A 23,934-nucleotide genomic window follows, 5' to 3' on the forward strand; every position below is an offset into this window, starting at 1 on the left:
GCTTGTATTTCCCAAAACCACACAGAAGTGACTAGGGCAAATCAAACTCTACCAACCAGGCCTGAGAAAAGATTGATATATATATATATATATATATTTTTTTTTTCCTTCTTGAATTTCAACCCCCAAAATATTCCAGCAAAAAATGGGGGGAGGTTGGGCTGGGTCTCCTTCAACGGGCATCTGCTGCCAAGGAGCGCAGTGTACTTGCCCCACACCGAGGCCACCCCCAGCCCACACCCCCCTGCTCAGCCCAGGATGGCAGGAGACAGGAGAGGTGGTAGGAGGTTGAAGGAGGGCCCAGGGAGCAGTGCTTTGGGGTAAGAAGTTCAGCTGAGGCTGAGGGGATTGGGGATTGTTGCCCAAACGCAAGTCACCTTAGCTCATTGACAGAGCCTCGAAGACTCGAAGCTTGGCCGGGGTTGAAAGAATTACATGGGTGTGGGTGAGGTGGGCTAGGTGGGATGGATGGCTGCGGCCAATGAGCTGGGTGGGGCAGGAAAGGGCTGGGGGCTGGCCCTCGTCCTCTAACTGATGATCTGCCGAGGTCGTCCGTAGCCCGTCATGCCAGCCTGGGAAGCCCCTCTGTTGCTGCCCATCTGTAGACCAATGACATGCTTTCCCTCCTGCAGTTGGCTCTCGGTGAATTCCCTCTTATGCTCCTGGGCTTTCCTAGAAGAGGAGGAACCAGCATAAAGACTTGCCAGGACGTCATACTTTCCACCTGTTTTGTTTGTTGTTACTTCCTAGCCCAATCCCATTGCCACCCTGTTTCACTCCTCTTGTTCATTAATCTAGCTTATTCCCACAGGCCAGGGAGATTGGTTGAGCACAAGAGGGAGAAGTTAAGAAGCATCAGGGACCTATTCACCCCTATCCTAGACCTTCACTTGGTCCCTTCCTAGCTATCTGCTTCCCCAGGTCACTCACACTAATAGGTTAGCCCAGTCCACCACCTTTCTCATGCAGACAGTGGCCACATACTTCATAAACCAGTTGGGATCTCCACGGTAGTGACCATCATTCTTGGTCACTGCCAAGCTGCCCAGAGCCATTAGGGTCCTCTGTACCGCCGCCATGTCTTTGCCTGTGAGAAGAAAGAGAGGAGGGCAGATGAATTTAAGGACCGTAAAGAAGACTCCCAAGGCAAGGCCTGCCGCTCACCTCTCAGACAAATGGCCAACCCAGGGGCAAAGGTTGTCCCAGAATCCAAAGAGGCTTCAGAAGTTCACATGGTATGCCCTTGTAAGTGTGGTGCAGTCTCCCCTTGGCATATCCCATCCCTGCTCTGCTGACCCATCATCATGGCATGCTTTGGGCATCCCTTGTCCCTGCCTCAGTAACCTGTCCTTCACCTGCCTCCTCTACCCCTTTTCTGTCTGTACCTTCAAAGAGGTCAACAGTCTGGAACATGTCAGTCTTGGTGACTCCATAGTCTTCAGCTGCCTTCAGGAACTGAGCCACTTGCTCCATCTGCTTGAAGACCATGGAGGGGGGATTCTCAGGCACCTTCACTGGCTTGGAGCCATCAGGATACAGGCTGTTCACCAGTTTGCTCAGAATCTGCCAAACATAGAACACAGCTTGACACTTGACTCAGGGTGCCTGCCCCATGACCCCAGCAGGGTGGCACAGCCCCACTCCCCTTCCCAGGCTGTCACTCACCACGCCGTTCTTCAGCCAGACCTGGAAGCCCAGGCGCCCGCGGTCTGGGCGACCCACATCAGGGCCACACTGCACCACGATCCACTCCACCAGCCGTTCCTCCAGCTCCTCGTCATACTTCTTCTCAATTTTGGATTGCACTTCGCGGCTCATGCCATAGGAAGGTCCCTTGTTGGCCATGTTTAGGGAGAGCTAAAGCAGCACCAGCCAGCAAAGGGGAAGATCGGGATGAGAGAGCAGCCCCGCTTTCACTTGTGCCAGGCTGGTCTAGCTCTGTGGGTGCCCAACCCTCCTAGATGTTTATCTTTCTCCTCTTTCTTCCTGATATTGTTTTCATGGCATTGCCCATCTAGGCCAGGAGCCTCGCCAAACTTGGAGACCAGAGAAACAGGAGACCAGATCTTGGCCATTCTGGAGCCAGGGGTCAGCGAGCTTTTTTTTTGTAAATGACCAGACAGTAAGTATTTTAGGCTTTGCAGGCCATATGATCTCTACCATTGTTTTCATAAAAGCAGCCTTAAACAATACATAAACAAATGAGCATGGCTTTGTTCCAGTAAAACTTTATACAAACAGCAGGCTGTGTTTACCCTATGGGCCCTAGTTTGAGCATTCTTTCTTTGCCAAGATTGGCCACAGATACATTGGAGAGGCCTTCTGGAGGAAGCCACATTGTCCCCCAAAATAAAGCCAGAAGGTGTCTTTTTCCAGCTAGGTGTGAGGGAATTTACTGGCTCTGTCTCAAGTTATGGGATTATCTCCAACTCATGTCTCCTCTAGCCCAGAAGCTGGAACTCCAAAATGCTAGCTCTTTGCCAGGTCAGCTCAGCCTCTGGCCTAGAGCTGAAAAGGCTCAAACTTATCTACCCCTGGCTAGGTCTAGGAAGACAGCAAAGCCCAAGAGCTCTTAGCCAAGAAGCTGCATTTCCTCAGGGGAACCAGAGAGGAGAGACAGAGAGAAACACAAACCGCTCTACCCATGGACTTTCCCTCATGCCATTTCTCACCACTGTAATAGCTTATCCTGAGTAACCAAGAAGCCGACTCCTCCAGGAAAAACCCAAAGCCAAGGACCTGCCTGTCCAGACCAGCAACAAGTGCTGCCCTGAGGGCCTGAAACCACCCCTGCTCAAGGGAGCCTTACTGATGGAGGCTAAGGCTACAGGGGGAGGGCCAGGTAGGTGGATGCCAGGCAGACATGGGCGTGGATGGCTAAGAGGAGCCCAGCCTGGCCACAGGTATCAACCTGGGGTGGTGCTCAGAGTTCATCTGAAGAATACCAAATGAGGCCAAGCCCATCCCTGGCCTCAGAGAGGTCACAGGATGGGAAGGAAAGAATGGTCTAAGGTTGGAAATAGTGCATTCCCCTGACTCCCTCTCTTGTCATTACCGTGGGAAGCAGAGTGAACATCGCCACTTCACATGGTCCCAGGTCAGCCAAACTCCATTTCCCTAACCTTTCTTTCCCCACGGCTGAAAACTTTTCTGAGCTCAAGTTCCCCATCTGTTCAGTGAAAATAATATCTACCTCAGAGGCCTTTGAACGTTTGATGAGACAATGTCTGTGACTACCTAACATACTACCTGTCCCTCAGCAGAACTCCTCCAAATGCCAGTCCTGTGCCTCCCAGAGCTAGTCTCCTGGAAGTGACCTGGGAGAGCCAGCCCCTGACCAAGGGGAAAAAAATAGTAAGTGTTCTTCCCACGGCAGCCTCCATGCCTTTTAAAAATCATTCCATGAGAGGACAGCAAAGTCTGAGAGAAAGAACAAGAGACAGATTCATCTAAATTCTAGGCACTGGGCAATGCGCTTCTCCCTGGGTCTAATTCCTCATTTATAAAGTGAGGGCTGGGCCACCCCTGAGGATGAGGTTCTCTGAGTACCACCACCCCTCTCCCAGCCAGTGATGCCAGAGAACCCAAAGGCAGAGGGCTCTGCTCTGTTTGTCTATAAATAGTAAGTTCCTTCCATTCCCCCGCTTCGCTTCATATCTCACCCCGGCTTCACAATAACCCAAAGCACTATGGTCGAAAACCACCAGTCAGCTGGAACAAGTGATTTTAGCCCGTACCCTATGCTGCTCCCCCTCCCATCTCAGCTTACCTGTGCACCTCCACCCCTCTCCACTAGTCAGGCTGCATGCATCCCTGTGGCCCAGTCAAGCACTATGTTCCATGTCCTGCCCCCTTGCATTCCCCACCCAACCACCTTCCACACCACAAGCTGGAAGAACAGGATGGAAGCAGAGTATTCTCCCCACCCCCAGCTTGCAGTCTCGGAAGACTCAGAACAGTCAAGGTGTCAAGATTCACGGTGACAAGGACATAAGGTTGCAACACCTAGATTTAGAGAAAATATTTGGATTTTGATAGGAACAAGCAGGGCGGGGGTGAAATGCACACACCTCCACTCCCTCCCTGCTCCCTCCGAGTGAAAAGTCTGACACTGGAGAGTTCCAAGAAATCCCTCAAAGTCCTTCAGTGAAGACCAATCTGGTCCCACCTTGGAGCTGCTAGGGAGAGAAGAGGAGGGGGAGGGAGACGGCTGCATAGAAGCCCGCCCAGGAAACTTTCTAGACAAAGGTTCCTGGGACAGAATGGATAAGGGTCTGCTTTGCCCCTCCTGCCCTTTTGTTCCCATCGGCCTCCCCTCCCCTGAGAGAAAAAACAAAGTCCATCTGCAAAAGGTCAGGGGGGACCCCTTACCAGCGGGAACTTAGAAAACCTAGCAGAACCAGAGGCTTCTCCAAGACTGCCATGCCCCCTCTCTCTCAAAAATAAAACTCAGAAAATAGGAGTGAGCACCTATGGATCTCTGAGATGGCAGGATGGGTGGTTCATCTAAATTCCAAGAACAAAGAAGAGTGATCCTACTTACCACCACCCTTTGAATGGCAATTACTAAGGGAACTAGGCAGACTCTTCCAAAGGGCCCAGAGTCCCAGGCCTGCTCAGCCATGACAGAGCCACCCAAGCCATCGCTCCCAAGGTCCTGGCAGTGCCCACGCTCCACTCTTTTGTCTGTAGTGGGGTGACCTCCCACTCTCCCTGTACAGAAGGAGCTGTATACCCAGAAAATCATCTCTCTCACCTGTCCCTGCACCTTGCCACCCCGGTCTGTTCCAGAGCACAAGAATTCCGTGGTCCTTCCCACTGCCTCAGGGGCTACCCAGGGGTTCTCCCCATGCAGCTCAGACCCTGAGGACCCACCAGTGGGACACTACTCTCCAGCATTAGTGCACTCACATACGTCCTCGCCTCCTTGGACATCCATCTTCCTAGATGGACAATGGACAAGAGAGCCTTGCATCTAACCTGACAACACCTCGAGCCTATCACATACCCTATGGTATGACTATGGCTAAAAAAGGGAAGTCTCCCCCTCACACTGGTTTCCAGGTTACCACCATCAATCCTTCTTCACCAGCCAAATCTTCCTGGGCATTTCAGAGAGCCCAAGGCTGCCCAGTCTAAGCAATTCAGGATTCTAGCAATCCCATCCCACCCTGTCTGCTAGGACCACCTCTCCATCTGAAGATTAGGAATGTTTGCTGGTTGAGAGAGTGGGCTCCCCCAGCCAGGGAGCTAGGGACCACACCCCTCCCCCGAGCCTTGCCTGCAATACACCCACTTCTGAGCCCAGCTTCCCTCCAACCCGGGGACAAATGCACTTACACAGGCTCTTCAAGGCTTGAAGGAAGGAGTCAGCTCTGTCTGGACTTGGACAGACAGGATGGGGCGCTGGCTGGGTGAGGGGTTTAAAGACTGCTGCTCTGGTGATGTCAGCCTCCCCCGCTGGCTCACCCCATGAACCCCTCCCTGCTAGAGGAAATGGGCTTTGTTCCCCACCCCCAGACCCCCCAGTGACTCCACGCAGGCTCCATATTTGGGGAAAGACACCAAGTTGGAGCAGTCTGCTGGGGCTGCTGGAGACATTCTCTGCATGCTTTGGAGATGGAGCGGGCAGGGCGGGGCTGTGCTGCCTGCAGGGAACCAGAGGGAAAAGCCTTTTATGGACAGGACCAGAAGGCTTTCCCTGCTATCTGGACTTAAGGCTGCTCCTTCTTCACTGTTCCCTGCCCTCGAGTTTGAGGGGAGGGGGAAATTTAAGAAGGTCTGGCCAGAGAGAGAGGAAAGGGGGTGGGGGCGGAGGTAGGGGAGTCCATCCCAGAGGTCTGTAGGGGACAAACCAGCCACCCTTTCCTCTTGGGCTTTTAGCTTTAGTCAGAGATAGGAAGTAACTTTTACTGAGAACTGACTACATGCCAGGCACTTTGCAAATGTTCTCATTTAATACAGGAACATCGTTAGAACATAATCACTACCCCACTTTTACAGATGAGGAAACTGAGGCTCAGAGAACATCTTACACAAGGCTACATGATGAGTCATAAGTGGCAGAACCTGGGCCTCCCTGTAGAGCCCCGCGTGAGAGCTGGAGGGGCTGTCCAACCCACCCTTTCAGCTGTGCCACTCTGCTCAGGTTGAGAAGAGCTTTCAGTTGGGGTGGGTCTTGAGTTATAGGCTTTAGTTGGGGGGGAGGATTTGAGGGTTCTGCAGCAGCTCAGTTGACCCTGGCCCTCATCCAGAGGTTCTCTAAGGCCTGGCAGGGCCTGAGACTCCAACACCAGGATAGGAGGCTCAGATGCTGCTCTCATTCCTTCCTCTGCCCATTTAGGAATGGTCCCTACCTGTCCTGAAAACAGACTGGACTCTGTGACCCCAGGAAGGAGACCCACTTATATCTTGCTTGTACCTGGCTTCAGGGGTCTCAGGAAGGGATTGAAGGAGGTAAAGAAGGTGAGAGACTTCAAGTGGGGTCTCTGGGCTGCCCACTGAGTCAACCCACACCCCCATCCTAGGGCAGCCTGGCAGGAGCTAATACTCTCCACCACACACTCAACAGACACACCCAGCATCACCGGGAGAGGGCTGGCTCCTGCACAGTCAGCCTCCTAACTCCAGAGCTCACCCCTTGGCAGGCTTCCTGCTGGAGGAAAGGAGCTCGGTTCCCCACCCCCAAGCCCCAAAGTGACTCCACACAGGCTAGTGGTGGTACGTAGAGCTATTATGCCCTCTAGTGGTTGCTGCGAGGAAAGCAGGCCAAGACCTCTGGTTGGGTTCTGAATTCACCAGCTTCCTTGCTCCCCAAATCTTATCCTCCTTAGCCTGTTGAAATCGATATCAACCTTCCAAGATAATTTCAAAACTCCCCCTTCTTGGAGTCTGTTATCCACACACCCACTCACCCACTAGCCATCACCATCTTGTGTTCCCTGAGCACTACCCACTGAGACATCCCTCATCCTAGGGCAGGACCCCAGCCTTGACCGGCATGCTCCTGTCCATTAAAGCCACAGCAGGGAGCACCGCACTGGCAGCCTGCCAAGCTGGGAAAGGCTCAGGCCAGAAGTGAAGCTGCCTGATGGGTAGGTGGGGACTGGGTGGGCAGAGGCCACTGCCATTTGCCAGAAAGGGGTAGGGAGATCTCAAGTGAGGTGGCGTGGCTATGGCTTTTTTAGTACACTACCCTCTCCAACGCAGTGCCTGGCATGGAGCAGGCCCCAGATAAATATTTACTGAATTGATGCCATTGCTCAAAGGAGAGGAAAAATATGGGGGAATCAAGGAACTGTTGTTCCCAATGGGCCTGTGGTTTGGAAAAGAGAAAGGTAGACCAGAAGTAATGGGAAATGGAAGGCCCCCAACCCACCCCACATTCTCAACATCTATAATCAGAAAGGGGGAACAAACAGGGGCCTGAGATTACATCTGGTTGTTTCTTTAATTGAATGCTGACTTGTTCATTGAAAACAGAAATGCAACTGTAGCATGGAAACAGACATTAAACAGAGTTCTGAAAAAAGATCCAGACCCACCTCCTCTCCCCAGCCCAAAGGAGAGCTATAAAAACAAGTTGGGGAGAATAAAACACATTCCCATCTGTGAAGCAAAGGCTTGACCTGACCTCCCCAACCTTGGCATCTGGAATGGACCAGGCAGGGTGACGGGAACCCTAGTACCAGAGCAGCCATGGGTCCCAGAGCTGGGGCCACTCAGTGTAAACTCCAAGGTTTCACATATATACAGGTGTGTGACCAACCTAGAACTTGACAGAAGAAGGACGGAAATTTAGGAGCCAGCTCTGGGTCCTAGAGTGAGGCTGAGACCAGGGACATAGAGGGAAATGTCATGTCCCTTTCTTGAACCCCTTTCTAAGATAGGCACTGGGGCTCCTGTGGCTGTGGAGGAGGCAGGATGGGCTGGGCTCTTTGAATCCTCCCTCCTTCGCCCCTGGACATTCTTGGGCAATGTCAATGGCACTGAAAGGCCCCTAGCAGGAGCTTGGCAGGATTAAGGGCCTGGAAAAAAAAGGAAGAAAGGGGGTCAGTTGCTTTTTCTTTCCAATCCTGGTGCCAGCAGCAGTATGGGGGCTGATGTAATAGGAAGGTGACCCCTCAGATCAAAGTTGGTTCTCGCATATGGGCTGACCCTCACTGCCAAAGAACCAGCCACAGACCTTCACAGGTCTTAGCACCAAAAGCCTGGAACCAGCTGGCCAGCCCCCAAAATCCTCCATCCCTATCTATCCTGGCTGACCAGAGTGGGCAGTGATGGCAGCCAAATATAACCCCAAAGAGAAGTGGGGCCCTGGTGCAGGACAGAGAATCAGGCCCCGGACTGAGGAAGAAATGGCTTTGGGCCCCAGGAATGGGCTGAGGGAGGGGTGAGGGAGCAAGGGTAGGGGGTGGCGGGTTGGGGGATTGGCAGGCAGAATGTGAGGCATGAGATGGGCGGGGCAACACTTCCCTCCTTCCTCTTGCAGAGGGACAAACAGAGAGCCAAGGACAAGGACCACAGAAGGCTCCAACACTGAGAAGATAGCAGCAATTTAGCCAGTATCTGGGGTTGTAGGGGAACAGGCCTCCTCCCCCGCAGAGGGCAGCTGCAAGGCTCAAGGCCATCCCTGTGACTGTCCCAGGCCAGGCCTGGCCTAGGCCTCGTGTCCCGCCGCTACCCAACACTGGGCAGCAGGGCTGGGACTCACACCCCAGGCACTAAAGAGGCTCCAGGCAGTGAAGCATGGGAGCTCAGGGCCCCATGAATGAAGCAAGGGGGCTCAGCTCCCACTAGAAGACATAGATCTTGTCCCGCTGTACGGTGTCCAGGTCGTCATCCAGGGTCAGCAACACCTGGAGGGCGGATGCTGAGTCAAGCACAGGCAAGGGAACAGCCTGCACCTCTACTGCACCCTCTCCACTCAGCCAGAAGAATCTCACGTACCAGGAATGACCCAAACATGGCGATAGAGGACAGGAAGTGCCAGATGTCATGGTCATCAAAGAAGTCAAGAAGGATGCAGTCCCGGTTGTGCTCCCGTGACTCGGCGGGGGTTTTCTGGGCAGTAACAGGGAGAACGGCCTGCTGACACCGCTCTGGCACCCCGCTTTTTGTCCAGGGCTCTCCCTGTTCCCAGCCCAGGAGGGAGAGCACTTCCTTTCTGCTTGCCCGCTGCCCTAGTCTCCCACATCAAAGAACTGGCTTTTATTACAAATTTCTCCCTGCTTCTGCCCTCTTCTTTCTTTCACTCTGATCTTCCACCCCTCAGATTCTTCTTCCCTTGAACTAAGAGCAGAGGGTTGTGATGATCTTGAGACACTAGAAGGCCACAAAGCCTTCTAGAGTCTAACTCAGTCCACACCTTGGACTCTGCCCTCTGCTCTAATTGGGTCTCCAGGGCTCCTTCAGGCTCATTTTCTTCAATAGCACAATTGTCAGGTTACATACCTCTGCCCAAGATGGGCAATAGCCACAACTTGTGGCAGTCAAGGTCCTCTGTGCTATACCTATCATCTTTATCCAACGAACACTGGCTGGACCTCACTCTGTCTGGGGGCTGTCTGTGCCACATCTTAAGAGCACAGAGATGACCAAGAACAACCTGCCCTGCCCTCAGGGAGCTCACAGTCTTCATCTGACTCCGAAATTCATACGTTTACTAAGCCCCAAATCTGCTCCATCTAGTTCTGCCTCTGTATCGTTACACAGGTCATAGCATCTCTGGGCCACAGGGCCCTTCCCCATGACCCAGGATCTTTAAGGCTAAGAGCAAGGCCTGCCTCTTCCAGGAAGTTTTCCTGGACCTCTTAACTCATAGAAGTCTACAAACTCTGCCTTCTTGTACTTTTGCCTGTCCATCTTGCCTATATCCTTCATCTCATGTAACATATTGTCAACAGAAACCCAAGAATTAACAGTCCTTCTCTTAAACTAGATGATAAGTACGTCAAAGGCAGAGCCCATGGCAGACTTAGTTCGGATCGCAGGACTAAATCCAATTCATGGCAGTTGTCCTAAGAGGACAGAGCTGGCTGTCTTCAACCTCTAGTTGTGCCGGTCACTAGGTATGTGACCTTGGGCAGGTCCCTTAGCCTCCCTGAGCCTCAGCTGCCTCATAAGTACAATGGGGCCCCTTCATGCTGTCATGGTAGGAGGATTAAACAAGAAAGTCACTGTGAAAGTACTGGCCATGGGAAGGGCTCACGAACTATTTGAAAAGAGAATTGGCCATGTGTTGGCTCAAAATGAGCCTGTGAGTGACTCCCCCACCTCCTCGGCAGGATGACTGCTCACCTGCCACGTACTGAGTCCCTGGAAGAAGAAGAAGAGTGCAAAGCCCCAGACCACTGAGGTACAGATGATGCAGAGCAGGGGGATGAGCTTGATCTTTTCCCCGCTTCGGAGCTGGGAATGGGAGTGAAGAAGGAAATAGCAGCCTGAGGGGCAGGCCTCATCCCGCCAGATTTCCCGGCTTGCCCGAGATGCTGCTTTCCTGGTGCCTTCCCATGCTTTCAGGAAGGCTTTTTGGATTCATACCATCACCTTGTATAGTTACACAGCTCAGCTTGTCCCTGTACTAGCAGCCTGAGGTCCTCATTGCTGATGTCTAACCTGGCTGGGCTCCATCTGCCCAGAACCCTGTGCTGTTGGTAGGGTGTATTGGCCAGGGGGCTCTCCCTATGTGTGGTGCCCCTCTCACACTGGATAGCATGAGGGTCCCCTAGGAAGTGCCTGGCCCTCGGAACTCTGAGTTGGCCACAGATTCAGTGAGTCCCACCTCCTCAAGCCCTTCTATACTGAACAGGGTTCTTACTGGCTATAGCCTTAAGTGCTACCAGTTTCATGGGCCATTCTTAGAACATAGAAGGTGCTCAGGAAGTGGCTCTTAGGACATAGTTGGTTCCCAGGGGGTACATGCAAGAGACGTTAGTTTCTCCCCTCCTCACATAGAAGGTGCTCAGGAAGTGGCTCTTAGGACATAGTTGGTTCCCAGGGGGTACATGCAAGAGACGTTAGTTTCTCCCCTCCTCACACCTCACTGGCATAGATGGATGGACAGAAAAATTCTCCCTCCCTTGCAGTGCTGCCCCGGGGTAGGCTGTGCCCATCTCCCTCCCCAAACACAGAACGGCAGTCAGAATAGGCTTGGCCATCGTCACTCACCTTCATAATGATGTAGAAGGCAAAGTAAAGAAGGAGATTGCAGATGCCGATGGCCAACAAGTAGGAGGCAAAATCATTGGGGCGCATAATTAGCCCATAGGCAGCCCTGGCAAGAGGGAGGGAGGGCTAGTGAAGCAGGGGAGGGCAACGGCAAGAAAAGGGCTTGCCCTTGTCCCTACCCCATTTTTATTATGATGTAGGTCTGGGTTCAGAGGCCCACAAAAGATTCTAGAACGCCAGGTGCCAACTCCTCTCTTGCCAGTCCCTACCTCTCCTGCCTAAAGTTTAGAATTTGTCTGTGGCCCCCAAGGCCGCCAGTTGTTGGCCAAGTCCCCAGGAATCCACCCAACCAGGCGACCACAGACGGTGGCCAGACTCACAGTGACCAGTTGATTATGTTGCCCATGACCAGCAGCACCATGCGGTCCTGGAAGGAAGCAGAGACACAGGGACTGAGAGAGGGGAAGGGAGACAGGGAGAGAAGCGGGAGAAGGCCCGAGTCAGTTGGTCCCCCCTACCCTGGGCCCTCAGCTTCACCCCTGCCCCACCAGAGGGAAGAGAGCAGATCGAGGTTAGGGGCTGGGGAGCCAGTTAGGTACCACGTAGAGGGGCCCGCTGCACTGCCGGATGCAGTCTGTGTAGAGCACATGGAGAATGCGACGGCCGATCCCCGAGTCTGCAAGGAAAAGGTCCTTCTTCCCCGGCCCCCAGCCTGTGCCAGCTGAGGAGCCGGGGCCTTTGGAGGCCACAGAGAGGCCAAAGTCTCATCTGATTCCTCACCAGCGACTCCTCCAGGGCCCCAGTGAACCCAAAAGTTGCTTGTGATCCAGGCTCCCAAGGCCACCAACCCCTCACTCCATGGGGCCCAGCAGGTCCCCTCCCCGTGCCCTGCCCTGGATATGCCCTCACCCAGCTTCCAGCGGCCCATGTAATAGAGCTGTATGCTGAGGAGCAGGGTGGCAATAATGTGAATGACCGAGAAGATGATCCAGAACGCCGTGTTCCCTTTGCCAAAGACCTGCCAGGGGCCACCGAGGGCAGGGCTGAGGAGATGCTGAAGAAAGCTGCTCCCCCAGCCCACCCTTCCTCTTCAGGAGGCAGGCGGCTGCTCAGCCAAGCCGGGTTCTGAGGGGCCAGGGAAGGCACTTTAGGGAAGGAGCAGGCATCTCTCCTGCAGGAGGTTAGAGAGGGGGTGTGTACACACGCACATGTGTGTGAATGCGCGTACACCTTTCCTATGGGGCGAGCAGAACAGGTGGGGGCCTCACCACGCCCAGCACAGAAAAGAAGATGACGATGGCCAAGCAGGCGTAGGCACTGTAGGCACTGGCATTGATGTCTGGGTGCCGCTTCTGGTAGAGCTTCAGCATGCAGAGCCCAGCAATCATGTACATGAACGATGTGTCTAGGGTCGGGGACAAGGGCTGAGCTACAGCAACATTCACTGAGTTTCAGCATGAAGACTCCCGGCCCTGACAATCAGAGTGGAAGAGAGAGCCTCCACACTGACTCACAACCCCAGAGCAAGCTGGGGTGGGCTGGCACCTGACCCCCCAGTCCCTTAAGTGTCTCTGTCACATCACACTGCCACCCACTGGCTGTCACCCACGGTCTCACTTCTCTGGATGAGACAACTTAGTCTGAGCACCTGAGATCAGGGACCATATCTCAATTAATCTTTTGTTTTTTCTCAGTGCTTGCGCTTGCCTTTCCAGAGGAAAGGCTTGACAGAATGAAATAGCACCCAGATGCCTATTCTCTATAAGCTAGGATGTGTGCGTGCACAGGCACTGCAGCCCTGGAGTCTCTGTGAGGCTGAGCCTCAGGGGCATCTGCAGGTGACTCTGGGATGGTGAAGGACGTGGGCAGGTCCCTGCTGTAGGTTCAGCCAGGGAACAGGAAGGCCCCGCTCACCAAACTGAAAATTGGTATAGTTGGGGCAGACGTGATAGCAAGCGCTTAGCAGGCCCTCCATCATCAGGGCTGTGCCCATGGCATAGAACAGGCCGAAGTGTTTGGGGATCCCACATTCCTGTTGGGGAGAAAGAGAAAGAAAGAGAAAGGGGAAGTGAGGTGGCAAGGGAAGACGGAAGGGAACCAAACAAGGAGATCATGAAAGAGGAGTGGGATGTAGGTAGAGTGGGTATGTGGGCAGGGCTGGGCCCACGCCTGCAGCAGAGGCCTCAGTGGGAGGGCAGGCACTCCTCACCAGAGCATAGAGGTCGTTGCGTAGCAGGGCCCGGTTGTGGTTGATCTCCCGCTGCAAGATGATGAGCAGGAAGAGCAGCCCCAGCAGGATGTACCCCAGGTTGCTGAGGATGTTGTTGAAGGCGCTAGAAGGGCGACACAGGGTGCACAGCCTCGGCCTCATACCCTGACCTCTACCCAACCTGAGGAGGGCATTTGCAGAGCCTCTGCCTCCTTCCTGGGTTCACCTGTCACCTGGGGAAGGGACCTCCCAAGACTATCCTCACCTGAGGTTGCCTAGCGGGTGGGCACAGAGGAAGTTGTAGTAGCAGATGTCCTGATTTCCTGTAACATTCACCACCTGCAGCAGGGAAGAGGGGCAGAAGGGGGGCCGCCAAAGCACCAAACTCAGCCTACTGCCCGGGTAAGAGGGAGGCAGGCCCCAGCCCACACCACACCACCCTGTCTCATCTGCCATGGACAGGAAGTGCCACCACAGCGCACACGGTTACCAGGCAAGTCTTCCTTTCAGCACAGTCACTGTCACCCCTCACTGGGTATGGCTGAAAACCCTGGAGCGTGACCCAGTACAGAGGTTCTTGCCCCGATACAGAGAAAAGAGAAGGGAAACTGAGACTTTTAAGGCCCCGGGACTTTTCATCACATGAATCCCTGCAACAACCTGGCAAAGGTGCCATCATTGGTGTTGTGCTGCCCCCATTTTGAAGATTAATAAACTGATGCTCAGGGAAGTGAAGTGACTTGCTCAAGGTTACCCAGCTGGTAAGGCAGAGTTGGGATTTGAACCCAGGCCCTGCGACCTAAGACTTGTGCTTGCTCCAGAGCCCCAGGCTGGCAGGCTGTACACTTGGGGTGGTGTCTCAGACTGTGGTGAAGGGGAGCTCACAGGTCTGAGAGGCTGCTCAGCAGGGGCCTAGGAGTACCGGCCGCCACCCGCTCACCGTCTGGTAGGTGATCACCAGCTGCACCACGGGAAGCGCATAGAAGACGGCAATGGTGGCAATGTTCCTGAGGAGTAGGAGGGCATTGGCGAAGGGTCAGGACCTGAGGAATGGCCACCCCACCCCGCCAATAACAGGAAGCTCCACTCACCCCGTCCACTCACCAAAAGTAGATCTGGTACTTTTTTCGCAGAACGCGTTTGTCCTTGCGTGCCAGGTCGGCAACGTAGAGGTATTGCTGGGGAGAAGTTGCAGTGAGCCCCCTTTCCCACAGCCTGGGAGAGGGCCCTTTCACCCAGGTGAGAGAAACATAAGGAGCCAGGACTCCAGAGGGCAGGGTTCATGGCTTTCTCATTGCTGCTGGCCAATCAGCCCATAAGGGCTGGCAGTTAAGTTAGTTCTCAGGAATCTGTCCTGCCCTAGCTGAGCTCTTTCCCACCCTAGGGACAGGTTTTCTGGAGCCTGATATAGAATCTCCCTTCCTTGGGGAACCCCTGACCAGGTCCGGCCCACGAGGTGTCAGACCTTGGTGCGAATGACGTTCTTGTCTGATTCGATGTCGGTCAATGTGTCATAATCATCCTCCTCCACAGAGCTCAAGGAGTCCAGTCGCGGCCGAGTGCCCACAGGGTCAAGAGAGCGGTCTGGGGAGGGCAGGAGGGAAGGGTTATTCAGTGGGTACAGATTCAGGTCTGTCTCCACCCACCTGGGGCAATTGTCACAACTACTAGGTGGTGGGAAGAGGCAAACTGTGGGCTAAGAGCAGGGATGGAGGTAGGCCGAGGCTCTGGGGGTAGGTTCCAAGTGCTCCTAAGTCCTTGAGGTGAAACAGGGTGGGCTCTGCAAAGGCCACCAAACAGGGACTGCTCCAGCCTTGGCTCTCTCACTGAGCTAAGGCTTCCAGACCAGGACACTGAGCAGACCTTGGGCCCCAGATTCAAGCAGAAGGACTGAATTTGGCAAAAGTCAGGCTGATTAGAAGGTACCTAGCCATGTGGAGTCTGCAAAGACATTGCCTTGGCCCCCACGAAGACCTAGTGGGCCCTGGAGTTCAGGCAAGGTGAGAGGCTGCCTCTAGGAACAGCACCTGCTGCTTTAGCCCGTTCTTTCTTATGCCTTCAGAAGCTTCCTCCTGTGACCTTGCCTGACCAAAGCCTCCAGGGGCCAGGATGACGCCCTTGCCCATGAACCCTGCTCCAGCAAGCCAGGGAGTGAGGATGCTGGTGAACATGACAGCAAACCAGAAAATCTGGCCCAGGGCTAAATGGGGTGCCAGCCTACCAGCATCAGAGCCCAGTGCCTGCTTATTTCAAAAGACACAAGAGCTGGTAATTATTGGCATTAGATAGGGAAGCCATGCACAAGCATCCTTCTGGCCCCAGAGCCTACAGGCTCTAGTCAACCACCCTGGCAGGAACTGATTGGTAGAGCAGCGCTCCCCCTCCCCACATCTACCCATGGCAATGCACAGCTGCCGCATCTGGCCAAAGGGGAGGCGCCGCTTGAACTGGTCGTGTCCTTCAAAGGAAAGGGAAAGTTACCAGGGAAGTGGGCCCGAGCAGGAAAGGCAGAGGGGGGTGAGGGTTGGAAGACAGCAGATCTTTCCCTGTCCCGGTATCTGGCAGAAGAGGCAACCGCCCATCAGGTTTCACCCAGCCAGCGCCAGCCCTGCACCATGCCACTTGGCCCTGCCTGGCCCACTCACCCTGGTAAGTGTAGGAGAGATCCCCAGTGCCCGCACTGTCAACCAGACCCTCGGTGGATCCAGAACAGTTATCTGCAGAATAAGTGGTGAGGACAGACCTCAGTGAAGGGGATGCTGGACTCATCCCCAAGGGGCTCTGAGGAGGCTGGCTGCCAATTTGCCATTTTGAACGTGGCAGCTTCAAAGACTGGGTTGTGCGTGGGCCAGCACAACCTCTGGTGTTGACACATACCAAAGGAGCCGTAGTTGTAACTCTCATAAGGGGCGCTGCCAGGGCAGGAGTCGGCCAGGGCCCGAGGGTCACCTGCAATGAGAAGTCAAAGTCCCCTTAGCCCTAGAAGCAAAAAGAGGCCAAAAGCCAGGGAGAAGAGAAAATGAAGAATCCAGACAGAGAAGAGAGACACAGAGAGGCCATTACAACAGCAAATAAGCAAACCATCCTAGCAAACACAGCTCACTCCTACCACCATCACCTGCCCTGACCTCCCTCCCACATGTGTCTCCAATGGAAGCACTTGCCACCCTTTGTCCTCCCTAAAGAGAGAGAAAGGACAAGGAATTGATGCACCCTAATTACCAGCAGCAAGGACAGACAGTATTGGCCTGTCCAGATCCCACCCAGACACCCCTGTGCTTCCCCCTCTCCCCAACTCTGGACTCCAGCAACTCTGCCTACAGCACCTGGAGCTTACCAAAGAGAGAAGCTGAGAGAGAAGGTCCCAAACAGGAGGGAGGATAGAAAGAAAGGGAGGGACAGAAGAAAGGGAGAGAGAATGAAAGGTTAATAATCCCAGAGACTGTGAGCCCCATTGTCTAAGGCAGACAGTGTAGCTAGACCCAGAGAATGAATCAAGAAGCAGTCTTACAGACAGGTGTGTTATGGGAGGATGGGCACAGCATCCTAGCCCCATGTCCACCTGCAGTGTTAGTACCGATTTGAATATCCAGAAGCCCCCAGACAGCTTCCTCCAGCCCCCAAGGGACCCACCCATCACTATCACCTCCAAAACACCAAGCAAACTCTTCCCTCCCACCTAGGCCCTCTCGAGGTACCGCTTTCTGGGCAGGCTCGGTCCACAGCCACCAGAAGGGTCTTCTTCCTCTGCCTGCAGGGACAGAATCCAGAGGCAAACCAGAAAGGCAGGACAAGGATCTCTCCTATGCTGGGCTGGCCTGCCTTCTACCCTCTCCACCCTATAACTTTCATCCATGACCCCAGGGTTCCTCCCAAGATAGGAAGCAATGTGGGGTCTCCCTGCTTGGGAAGAAAGTTGAGGGGAGCGGTTGGTTTCCAGGAGAGGCTCCTGGACCACAGATCCCAACAGGGTCCTGCTTCCCCTGCCCTGCTGGTGGCATGGAAGATTATCCTGGGCCAGCTCAGGCCCTTCTGGGTGATCTCCCCCACCCTCTGCCCTATCTCCCCTGGATCAGGAGAAACTCCCACGGTTTCACTTTACCTCCAGTTCTCCCAACAGGCCAGAAGGACGGTCAGCAGATAGAAGGAGAGGAATATGCCCAGGCAAAAGAGCATCCCACCCACATAGGCCTCAGCTGTGGGAAAGGAAGCAGGAAGGTGAACAAACCAATCATGACACAGCTAAATCTGTCACCACTTCTCCCCTCAAATGTAATAATCCAGTCAGTGTGAACAATTGCCTAGTCCCCAAACATGCCAAACTCTGACATAATTTTTGTTTGTGCTCATGTTGCTCCCTCTGCAAGGATTTTCTCCTGTACTTCTTTCTTGAAAATTACATCTTAAACCTAAAACACAGCTCAGAGATTTTATCCCCTAGGAAGCCTTCTCTGTCCTGCATTCCCAAAGTGACCTGTTCTTTGCTCATCACAGCTCTCAGCACCCTGAACAGCAAGAGGCTCCTGTCCCTCTAGACAGGTGCTCCCTAAAGACTACAGCTCCAGCATAGCACCTGGCACACAAAAGGTGCTCAATAAATAAATATTTGCTAAATAAAGAATCCGTATAGAAGGGGCAGCTTCTTTCCCCTCCCATCACCATCTCTTCTTATCTTATACTTTCCAGTTTACACAGGGCTCCATTCAATCACTCACTAAATATTTATTGAGCATGACTAAGGCACCTGGTATTTTCCTACTAATTTTGTGTAGTCTCACAATTTAGTGAGACTAATGGGACAGATCCTATTACTCCTGTTATAGAGATGGGGAAACTGAAGCTCAGTGAGATAATACTGCTCTTAAGTAGCACAGAGAAAACCAGAACTCAGTACCTCATTTGTTAGTCATTGACTCTCTGTACCAAGTTATAGTGGAACTCACCTCCTGGCCCTCCCATTGTGAAGCCTACCAAGAACATTCCCTCTTCCTACTCTATCAGCCTGCTTGGGTAGGTCTTCATCATCCTTCCTATCCCAGGTCCGAGAGGAAAAGCCAGAGGCCAGTTCATCCCCACTAAGCCACCCACACTCACATGTGACTGCTCGAGATACCAGCACTGACAGGGTTTTCTGGCGGTGCCCTTGATCAACCGGTTCATCTGGAAGTAAAATGTCAAACTGACACACAAGTGGCCTGGAACTGAGCTAGAGTTGGTGAGACCAGGCCTGAAAGAGTCAGGGGCCAAAAATCCATATTCTATCACATCCGCCAATCGGTCACACAGCCTTTTCTACCTTCCAGGAAATGACCAAGACCTCCCCATGCCCAGCCAACCCAGGGCACAAAATTACCTTCTACAAAGGGGTAAAAAGGTAAGGAACCCCCACAGGCCTGGTCTTCTGTCTTCACCACCACCACCACATAGAAGCTGTTGCTGGGGAAGTCTTTGCGCTGTAGGATGACAAAGATGATGATAATGATGACACCATTATTATCATCATCATCATATATATCGTCAATGTTATCATCACCATCCTTTTCCGAACATGCACTTTAAGCCAGACATTATGCTAAACTCTCTTTATATATTATTTTACTTACTCTTTCCAAAGATTCTTATGAGGTAAGTACTATCATTATCCCTATTGGACAGGCTCAGAAGTTAGCTCAGTAAGTGGTGGAGCCAGAATTATCTGACTCCAGAGCCCAAACATTGAACCTACACTATGGCCAGGTAACCAAGTGTGTATATGCCCCACTATCATGGAACCCATGGGTGCCCTATTACAGGCTGGGCATCAGCCAGGAGGAAAAAGTGGAGGGACCATGTTGCCTCCATCAGTCGTACTACTGAATATTGTGAGGTAAACATGACTGCACTACCCCCTTGCCCCCAGCATAGGTTTCAGCCTTTACCAAATACAGGTACAATGTCTTAGCCAGGACCCCTTTCCTCTCCTTGCTATCATTACAGTAAATGAAGTAGATATGACAGCCAGAAGGGGTATGCTGCTCTTTTCTGTCCCCAAAGACGATTGAGATTATGATTCAACTGTCATATATATCAGGGGACCCAATGTCTCAGGGACTAATGGGCCAAGACTTGTCTTGTAGGTAGGAGAGGAATGGGGCAGGGGAAAAGTAGGGGTTTGGAAAGCTAATCACTGGCCACATCTCCCACATGCTCATGTGCATTTCCTACCTGCACAGTGATGGCTGCCTTCTTGGTCATAGTCTGATACATGCCGATGAAAGCTACGTTGTTGTCTAGGTCATAGACAGGGCACTACAGAGGAGGAAGAAAGAGGCAGATGCAGGGACTTGGGCCCTGTTCCCTCTCTTTAGAAGCCCTGCTACCTGCTGGTGGAATGTAAAAGGGCAGGCCACTTACCAGGACATCCTGGATAGAGATGACTGAGCAGGGGAAGGCCTTGTTGGAGGTTACCTTGACAATCACTGAATCCACTCCCTCCGGGAACTCATACTTGAAGTACTGAGAGCAGAGGGAGAGTGGCAAGGAGAGCCCCATCTCATGAGGATGCTCTCTCTGCCCCTCTAGAAGGGAATGGTGTGAATTTTCTCAGGGTTGGGCAGTGGAGGCTTTCTAGGGAGAAATGCCTTGACTATATAAGCAGCCCCATTTTTTGTATACTACTCCTCTTGATCTCAGCTGGGCACTCAGGATAGTGCTGGAGAGGCAAGTAGAAAAGGCAGCAGCCAGACGCCCATGTTGCTGCACTCCCCAGGCTACCTGCCCCTTAGCATCTTGGGGCCAGAGCCTCTGTTCCCAGAATCCTTCTAAGGAGAGTCCAGCCAGCTTGAAAGTCACAACAAAGACCACCGACCACTCCCATTCCTATCTTCAAGTTTCACCACTTCTCTTCTTGAAGGGCAGTCAACAGGGGGATCTTACCTGAGGCTGGGCTGCTGTAGTATTGAAGCTAAACTGCTCCCCAGTCCTGTAGGACAGAGAAGAGTCCCCCACGGTCACTACCAGAGCTTGGGAAAGAGGTCAGTCTCATGGTCTCCTCACTCCCCCGCAGACCTGAGCACAAAGTCATCCATTCGGCTGACCCGGAGCTGGTACGTGGTGTTGACTGGTGACAAGGTGGACACATCCACATAGAAGAACTGGACCTCAGACTCATTTTTGGTGGGGGGCTGACACAGCGTTCGTTCCACCTTTTGGTAGAGGTACTTGCGCTGATACCTATGGCCCAAAGCAGAGAGTCGGGACATGACTACTGCCCCAACCAGCATGCCACTCCAGGGGAGCAAGGCCTCAATTCCTCCACTCTGGTCTCCACCACCCCCCTACCCCTGCCTGACAAGTTCTAAGATGGCCCTATGCCATTGACCAGCCTCCTGGTTCTAGGGATGAGGCGGTGAAACAGAGGGGCTCCTGGGTGGTCTGAGGCCCTAGGTAAGGACCTGGGTGAGGCTCTGGGCAAGGCCTAACATAGGCCTACCCCCTCCCTGATCCCAAGGTCCTACTCACAGCCCTCGCAGGATTAGGGGCACCTGGAAGGATACCACAGCCTCCTTCTGGCGGACCACGAACAGCAAAGGAGCCCCCTTCTGCTTGTTCAGGACATTCACGGACACACGCACACCTTCTGTCTGCAGAATGAGATGGAAATGCCCCTCAGTCAAGCCCATGGTGACTCCGCCTCTGCCACCTGGGACACATGGCTCCAGAGACTGAGTCCTGCCCTCCCTCATGCCAATAGCTTTGTTCTTTCCCCACCTTGGTTAGGCTGGGAAGCTATCCATGCCCATCTTCTGCCAGGGCAGTCCCCATTCTCCAGGAGAGACTACTGCTAACTTAGAGGAGAGGCTTATGAAAGAGGCCAGCTCCTGGATGGTAGGTAGAAGCAGGGCAACAGAACCCAAGCAACTGCAGGGCCTCAATTCCTGACAGGAAACAGTGGAAATATCAGGCCTCTCCAGGATACCCCATTCCTATCCATGTTAATGGGATGCACACATTTGCATACATGTGCGAGTACACACACGTGCGTGCGCGCATGCGAGAGCAAGAAACACTTCAGCATTCTTCTTTGTGAACCAGAAGCTCCATTTAAAGACTAATCTGGTGGGGGCGGGGAGCAGGTAAACACACAGGGACTCTTAAGAGTGGAGAAAGCCAAATTCTATCCCTAGCTGTGGAGAAGTTACTTCACATCTCTAAGCCTCAATTTGTCCCTCTATAAAATGAAAACACTCAACTCTCCATGCTATGGAGGAAAGTATATAGGACAGCAGGAGTTTAAAGAAAAAATAAAACTCAATAAGTACTGTGAATCTTGTTTTTGGGCAGCTGAAACTTTAGGGCAGCATTTTTCAGAGGGGTAGAAGCCACAGCTCTCAGGGTGACCTCAGATATGGGGGAAAAAAAAAAAAAAGGAAAGAAACAGGAGGAGATCAAGCTTTAAAAAACCAGGTACTGAAGGGAGATCCTGGCCTGTCATAGAAACCAAATCCCTCCCCATCCTGAAAAAAAATCAGATTCCCATTCTTAATCCCACTGCTTCTTAGTAAATCCAGTCATGGGAGAGCTGGACAGAAGACCGTACAGCTGAGCTGCAAGAATTCTCCAAACTTCAGCTCTAGACTTCCTGGACCTAGCTATGCCCATGTTCAACTCACCACTGGGAAAGAAACGAAAGCGAAGTCAGGATAAGGTAGATCCTTCACAGTAGACAAATCCCTCTCTCCTCCCACCCAACTTGGAGTTGGCCTCATCTATGCCACCTTCAACTTCCAAAGCCAGCTGGCTTTCTAAGACTAGAAGAGGGCTGGGAAGCTTCCAGCAGTTCTAGCAGCCTGGGAAGTCCTGCATTCAACTACCAGGGGAACCTCAGCTATAAGTTGCCCGGGCTTTCAGTTAGAGCCTGTCTCATTCTCCCTAGATTTTCTGGGCCAAGCCCAGTAGCAAGCTGGCTTTCTCTTTCACTCGGACCCCAAATAGCTATCAGATTCTGGTTGCTGCGAGCAAGTCAGGTCTGTTCAGACCACATCTGGTGGAAAGGAGGGTGTCAAAGAGAAGATGGGAATGAGACAACTTCAGAACTTGTCAGTGGGAGTTTCAGAGAAACAATGGTGGCAAAGGAAGGAAGACTGGTCAAGAAGGTCCAGCATAGTTCTGGGAAACCGGAACCCAGTGAGGCAGCTCATTCATTGGGGACTGATAAAATTGCCTACCCTCGTCTGCTCACCCCACTCACCATCAGCCCCCAGCCCAGCCCGATCCCTCACCCTGTTTCGGGTCACAGTATGGTTGAAGGTGTAGATGTTCACCAGCTCGCTATTGACCTCATCCACGTAGGTGCGCTCAAACTCTGCGTCTTTCTGCGAGACGTTCTTGGGCCCCAGAAGCCCCAGATGGCTGTCGACCGAGGCCACCAGGAGCGCCAAGACGGGCAAGCCCAGAGCGAACATGGCCCTGGCAGGGCAGCAGTGGCGGCGGTGGCAGTGGTGGCGGCTGCAGCGACAGGCGACAGGACACCTCCGGGACAGGTTGCGGCTTCGGCCGCAGCTTCCAGCATCTCACCAGGACCAGAACTTTAACCCTGGCCTGAGATTAGGAAACGTCTCTTCCCTGGAGCCGCAGAGACGCTCCTAGGGGGCCAGGAGGGGAGCGGGCGGCAGGGAAGGGAAGGAGAAAGTGTGGGGAACGGCTAGTGGAAGGGGCCCCAGCTCACTAGCGGCTGAGCACGGCCCGGACACCTTGCGACCGCCCGCCAGGACTGTGAGCAAGGGGGCGGCTGGTTGCTGGGAGCCTGCAGACGCCGGGAAAGGGGAGGAAGGGAGGGAGAGGAAGCTGGCGGCGGGGGTGGTCGCAAAGGGAGGAGAGTCTGAGGGTGAGGGGCGTGATAGCTGGTACCCACGGGACGCCGCGCGGCCCGGCGAGTTTTCCGGGGTGCGGGCCCTTTAAGAGCAGGCAGGCGCTGCGGCTCTGGCCCCTTCGTAACTCGGAAAGAGTGCGGCGCCGCGAAGCGGTAAACAGCCAGGCGGCTGGCCCGCGGGCTGACGTCAGTTTCTGACACAGATTTAAAGGGCCAGGTTCCGGATTGGGCCTTAAAGGAGCCGCAGCCTTCCAACTCGACTCCTATCCCTCTACCTCCTCTTTTGTTGTCCTGTGCTTCTTTGGAAGCGCACTTTGGAATAGACGGATGTTTCCGTGAAGGATCTCCAGGTGTTGAAGTCTTGTTAAATTCTTCTCTGCTCAAACCTAGGGATGGGATCCCCTTACCCCCACGCCCAGCCATTGGCATTACCATTGACATTCTCCACCCCTAGGCCATTTTTTTCTCCTGGGATCTTAAGAAACGAATAATTAGAAAACAGGGACTGTCGCCCTGCCGGCTGAGGGGTAGCTGAGGCAGAACTGCCGAAGGAAGCCCTGTGCATTCTCACCTCGCGCTGAAGTCGCCGCATAGCTTCAGGGATGAGCTTTAAGGCTTAAAGTTTGCGGGGCTTTTTCCTCTTCTCTGCAGAGGTGGCTACACAGCTCATTGAAAGTTAGTGACTTTCATTGCAAATTGGTGAAAA

The 23,934-nt window shown here is 53.3% G+C and overlaps 2 protein-coding genes across 11 annotated transcripts; both read right to left on the reverse strand.

The window, feature by feature from the left end:
* Positions 1-72: 72 nt before the first annotated feature.
* TAGLN (transgelin) lies at positions 73-5,491 on the reverse strand. Its single transcript, XM_016134915.2, has 5 exons — positions 5,341-5,491; positions 1,666-1,857; positions 1,386-1,563; positions 985-1,087; positions 73-672 (listed from the first exon to the last, which is right to left on the reverse strand). Exons 2-5 carry the CDS (start codon positions 1,843-1,845, stop codon positions 528-530), a joined length of 606 nt encoding a protein of 201 aa, XP_015990401.1. The 5' UTR covers positions 1,846-1,857; positions 5,341-5,491; the 3' UTR covers positions 73-527.
* Positions 5,492-7,426: 1,935 nt separating this feature from the next.
* SIDT2 (SID1 transmembrane family member 2) lies at positions 7,427-23,362 on the reverse strand. 10 transcript variants are annotated; one of them, XR_001595613.2, is made up of 29 exons: positions 22,639-23,361; positions 20,879-21,000; positions 20,426-20,590; positions 20,294-20,339; positions 19,772-19,873; positions 19,583-19,666; positions 18,732-18,831; positions 18,473-18,538; positions 17,481-17,574; positions 17,077-17,129; positions 16,716-16,727; positions 16,256-16,327; positions 16,024-16,095; positions 15,774-15,836; positions 14,844-14,962; positions 14,483-14,556; positions 14,319-14,385; positions 13,644-13,717; positions 13,379-13,502; positions 13,084-13,201; positions 12,438-12,574; positions 12,079-12,187; positions 11,769-11,845; positions 11,550-11,596; positions 11,170-11,275; positions 10,300-10,410; positions 8,950-9,063; positions 8,714-8,858; positions 7,427-8,027 (listed from the first exon to the last, which is right to left on the reverse strand). XR_001595613.2 is itself a non-coding variant. In XM_016134899.2 (28 exons), exons 1-28 carry the CDS (start codon positions 22,819-22,821, stop codon positions 8,796-8,798), a joined length of 2,574 nt encoding a protein of 857 aa, XP_015990385.1. In that variant the 5' UTR covers positions 22,822-23,361; the 3' UTR covers positions 7,427-8,795. The 10 variants fall into 10 exon arrangements, 8 of the variants coding, with proteins under 8 accessions (XP_015990385.1, XP_015990387.1, XP_015990389.1 ...); XM_016134899.2 differs by having other exon boundaries at positions 7,427-8,858; XM_016134901.2 differs by lacking the exon at positions 16,716-16,727 and having other exon boundaries at positions 7,427-8,858.
* Between the last annotated feature and the right edge of the window lie 572 nt (positions 23,363-23,934).

This window comes from Rousettus aegyptiacus, unplaced genomic scaffold (genome assembly GCF_014176215.1).
Source record: "Rousettus aegyptiacus isolate mRouAeg1 unplaced genomic scaffold, mRouAeg1.p scaffold_m13_p_5, whole genome shotgun sequence".
Taxonomy (NCBI): Eukaryota; Metazoa; Chordata; class Mammalia; order Chiroptera; family Pteropodidae; genus Rousettus; species Rousettus aegyptiacus.

Excerpts from the sequence above, each read along its gene's own strand:
- SIDT2 (XM_016134898.2), bottom strand. The coding sequence starts at position 22,821 with ATGTTCGCTCTGGGCTTGCCCGTCTTGGCGCTCCTGGTGGCCTCGGTC. Across the intron at positions 17,130-17,480 it reads GCCTGTTGGGAGAACTGGAG|GCAGAGGAAGAAGACCCTTC; the intron begins GTAAAGTGAAAC and ends CTGTCCCTGCAG. Across the intron at positions 15,837-16,023 it reads TCTCTCCTACACTTACCAGG|GACACGACCAGTTCAAGCGG; the intron begins GTGAGTGGGCCA and ends TTTCCTTTGAAG.
- TAGLN (XM_016134915.2), bottom strand. The coding sequence starts at position 1,845 with ATGGCCAACAAGGGACCTTCCTATGGCATGAGCCGCGAAGTGCAATCC. Across the intron at positions 1,564-1,665 it reads TCTGGCTGAAGAACGGCGTG|ATTCTGAGCAAACTGGTGAA; the intron begins GTGAGTGACAGC and ends TATGTTTGGCAG. Across the intron at positions 673-984 it reads GATCCCAACTGGTTTATGAA|GAAAGCCCAGGAGCATAAGA; the intron begins GTATGTGGCCAC and ends CTCCTCTTCTAG.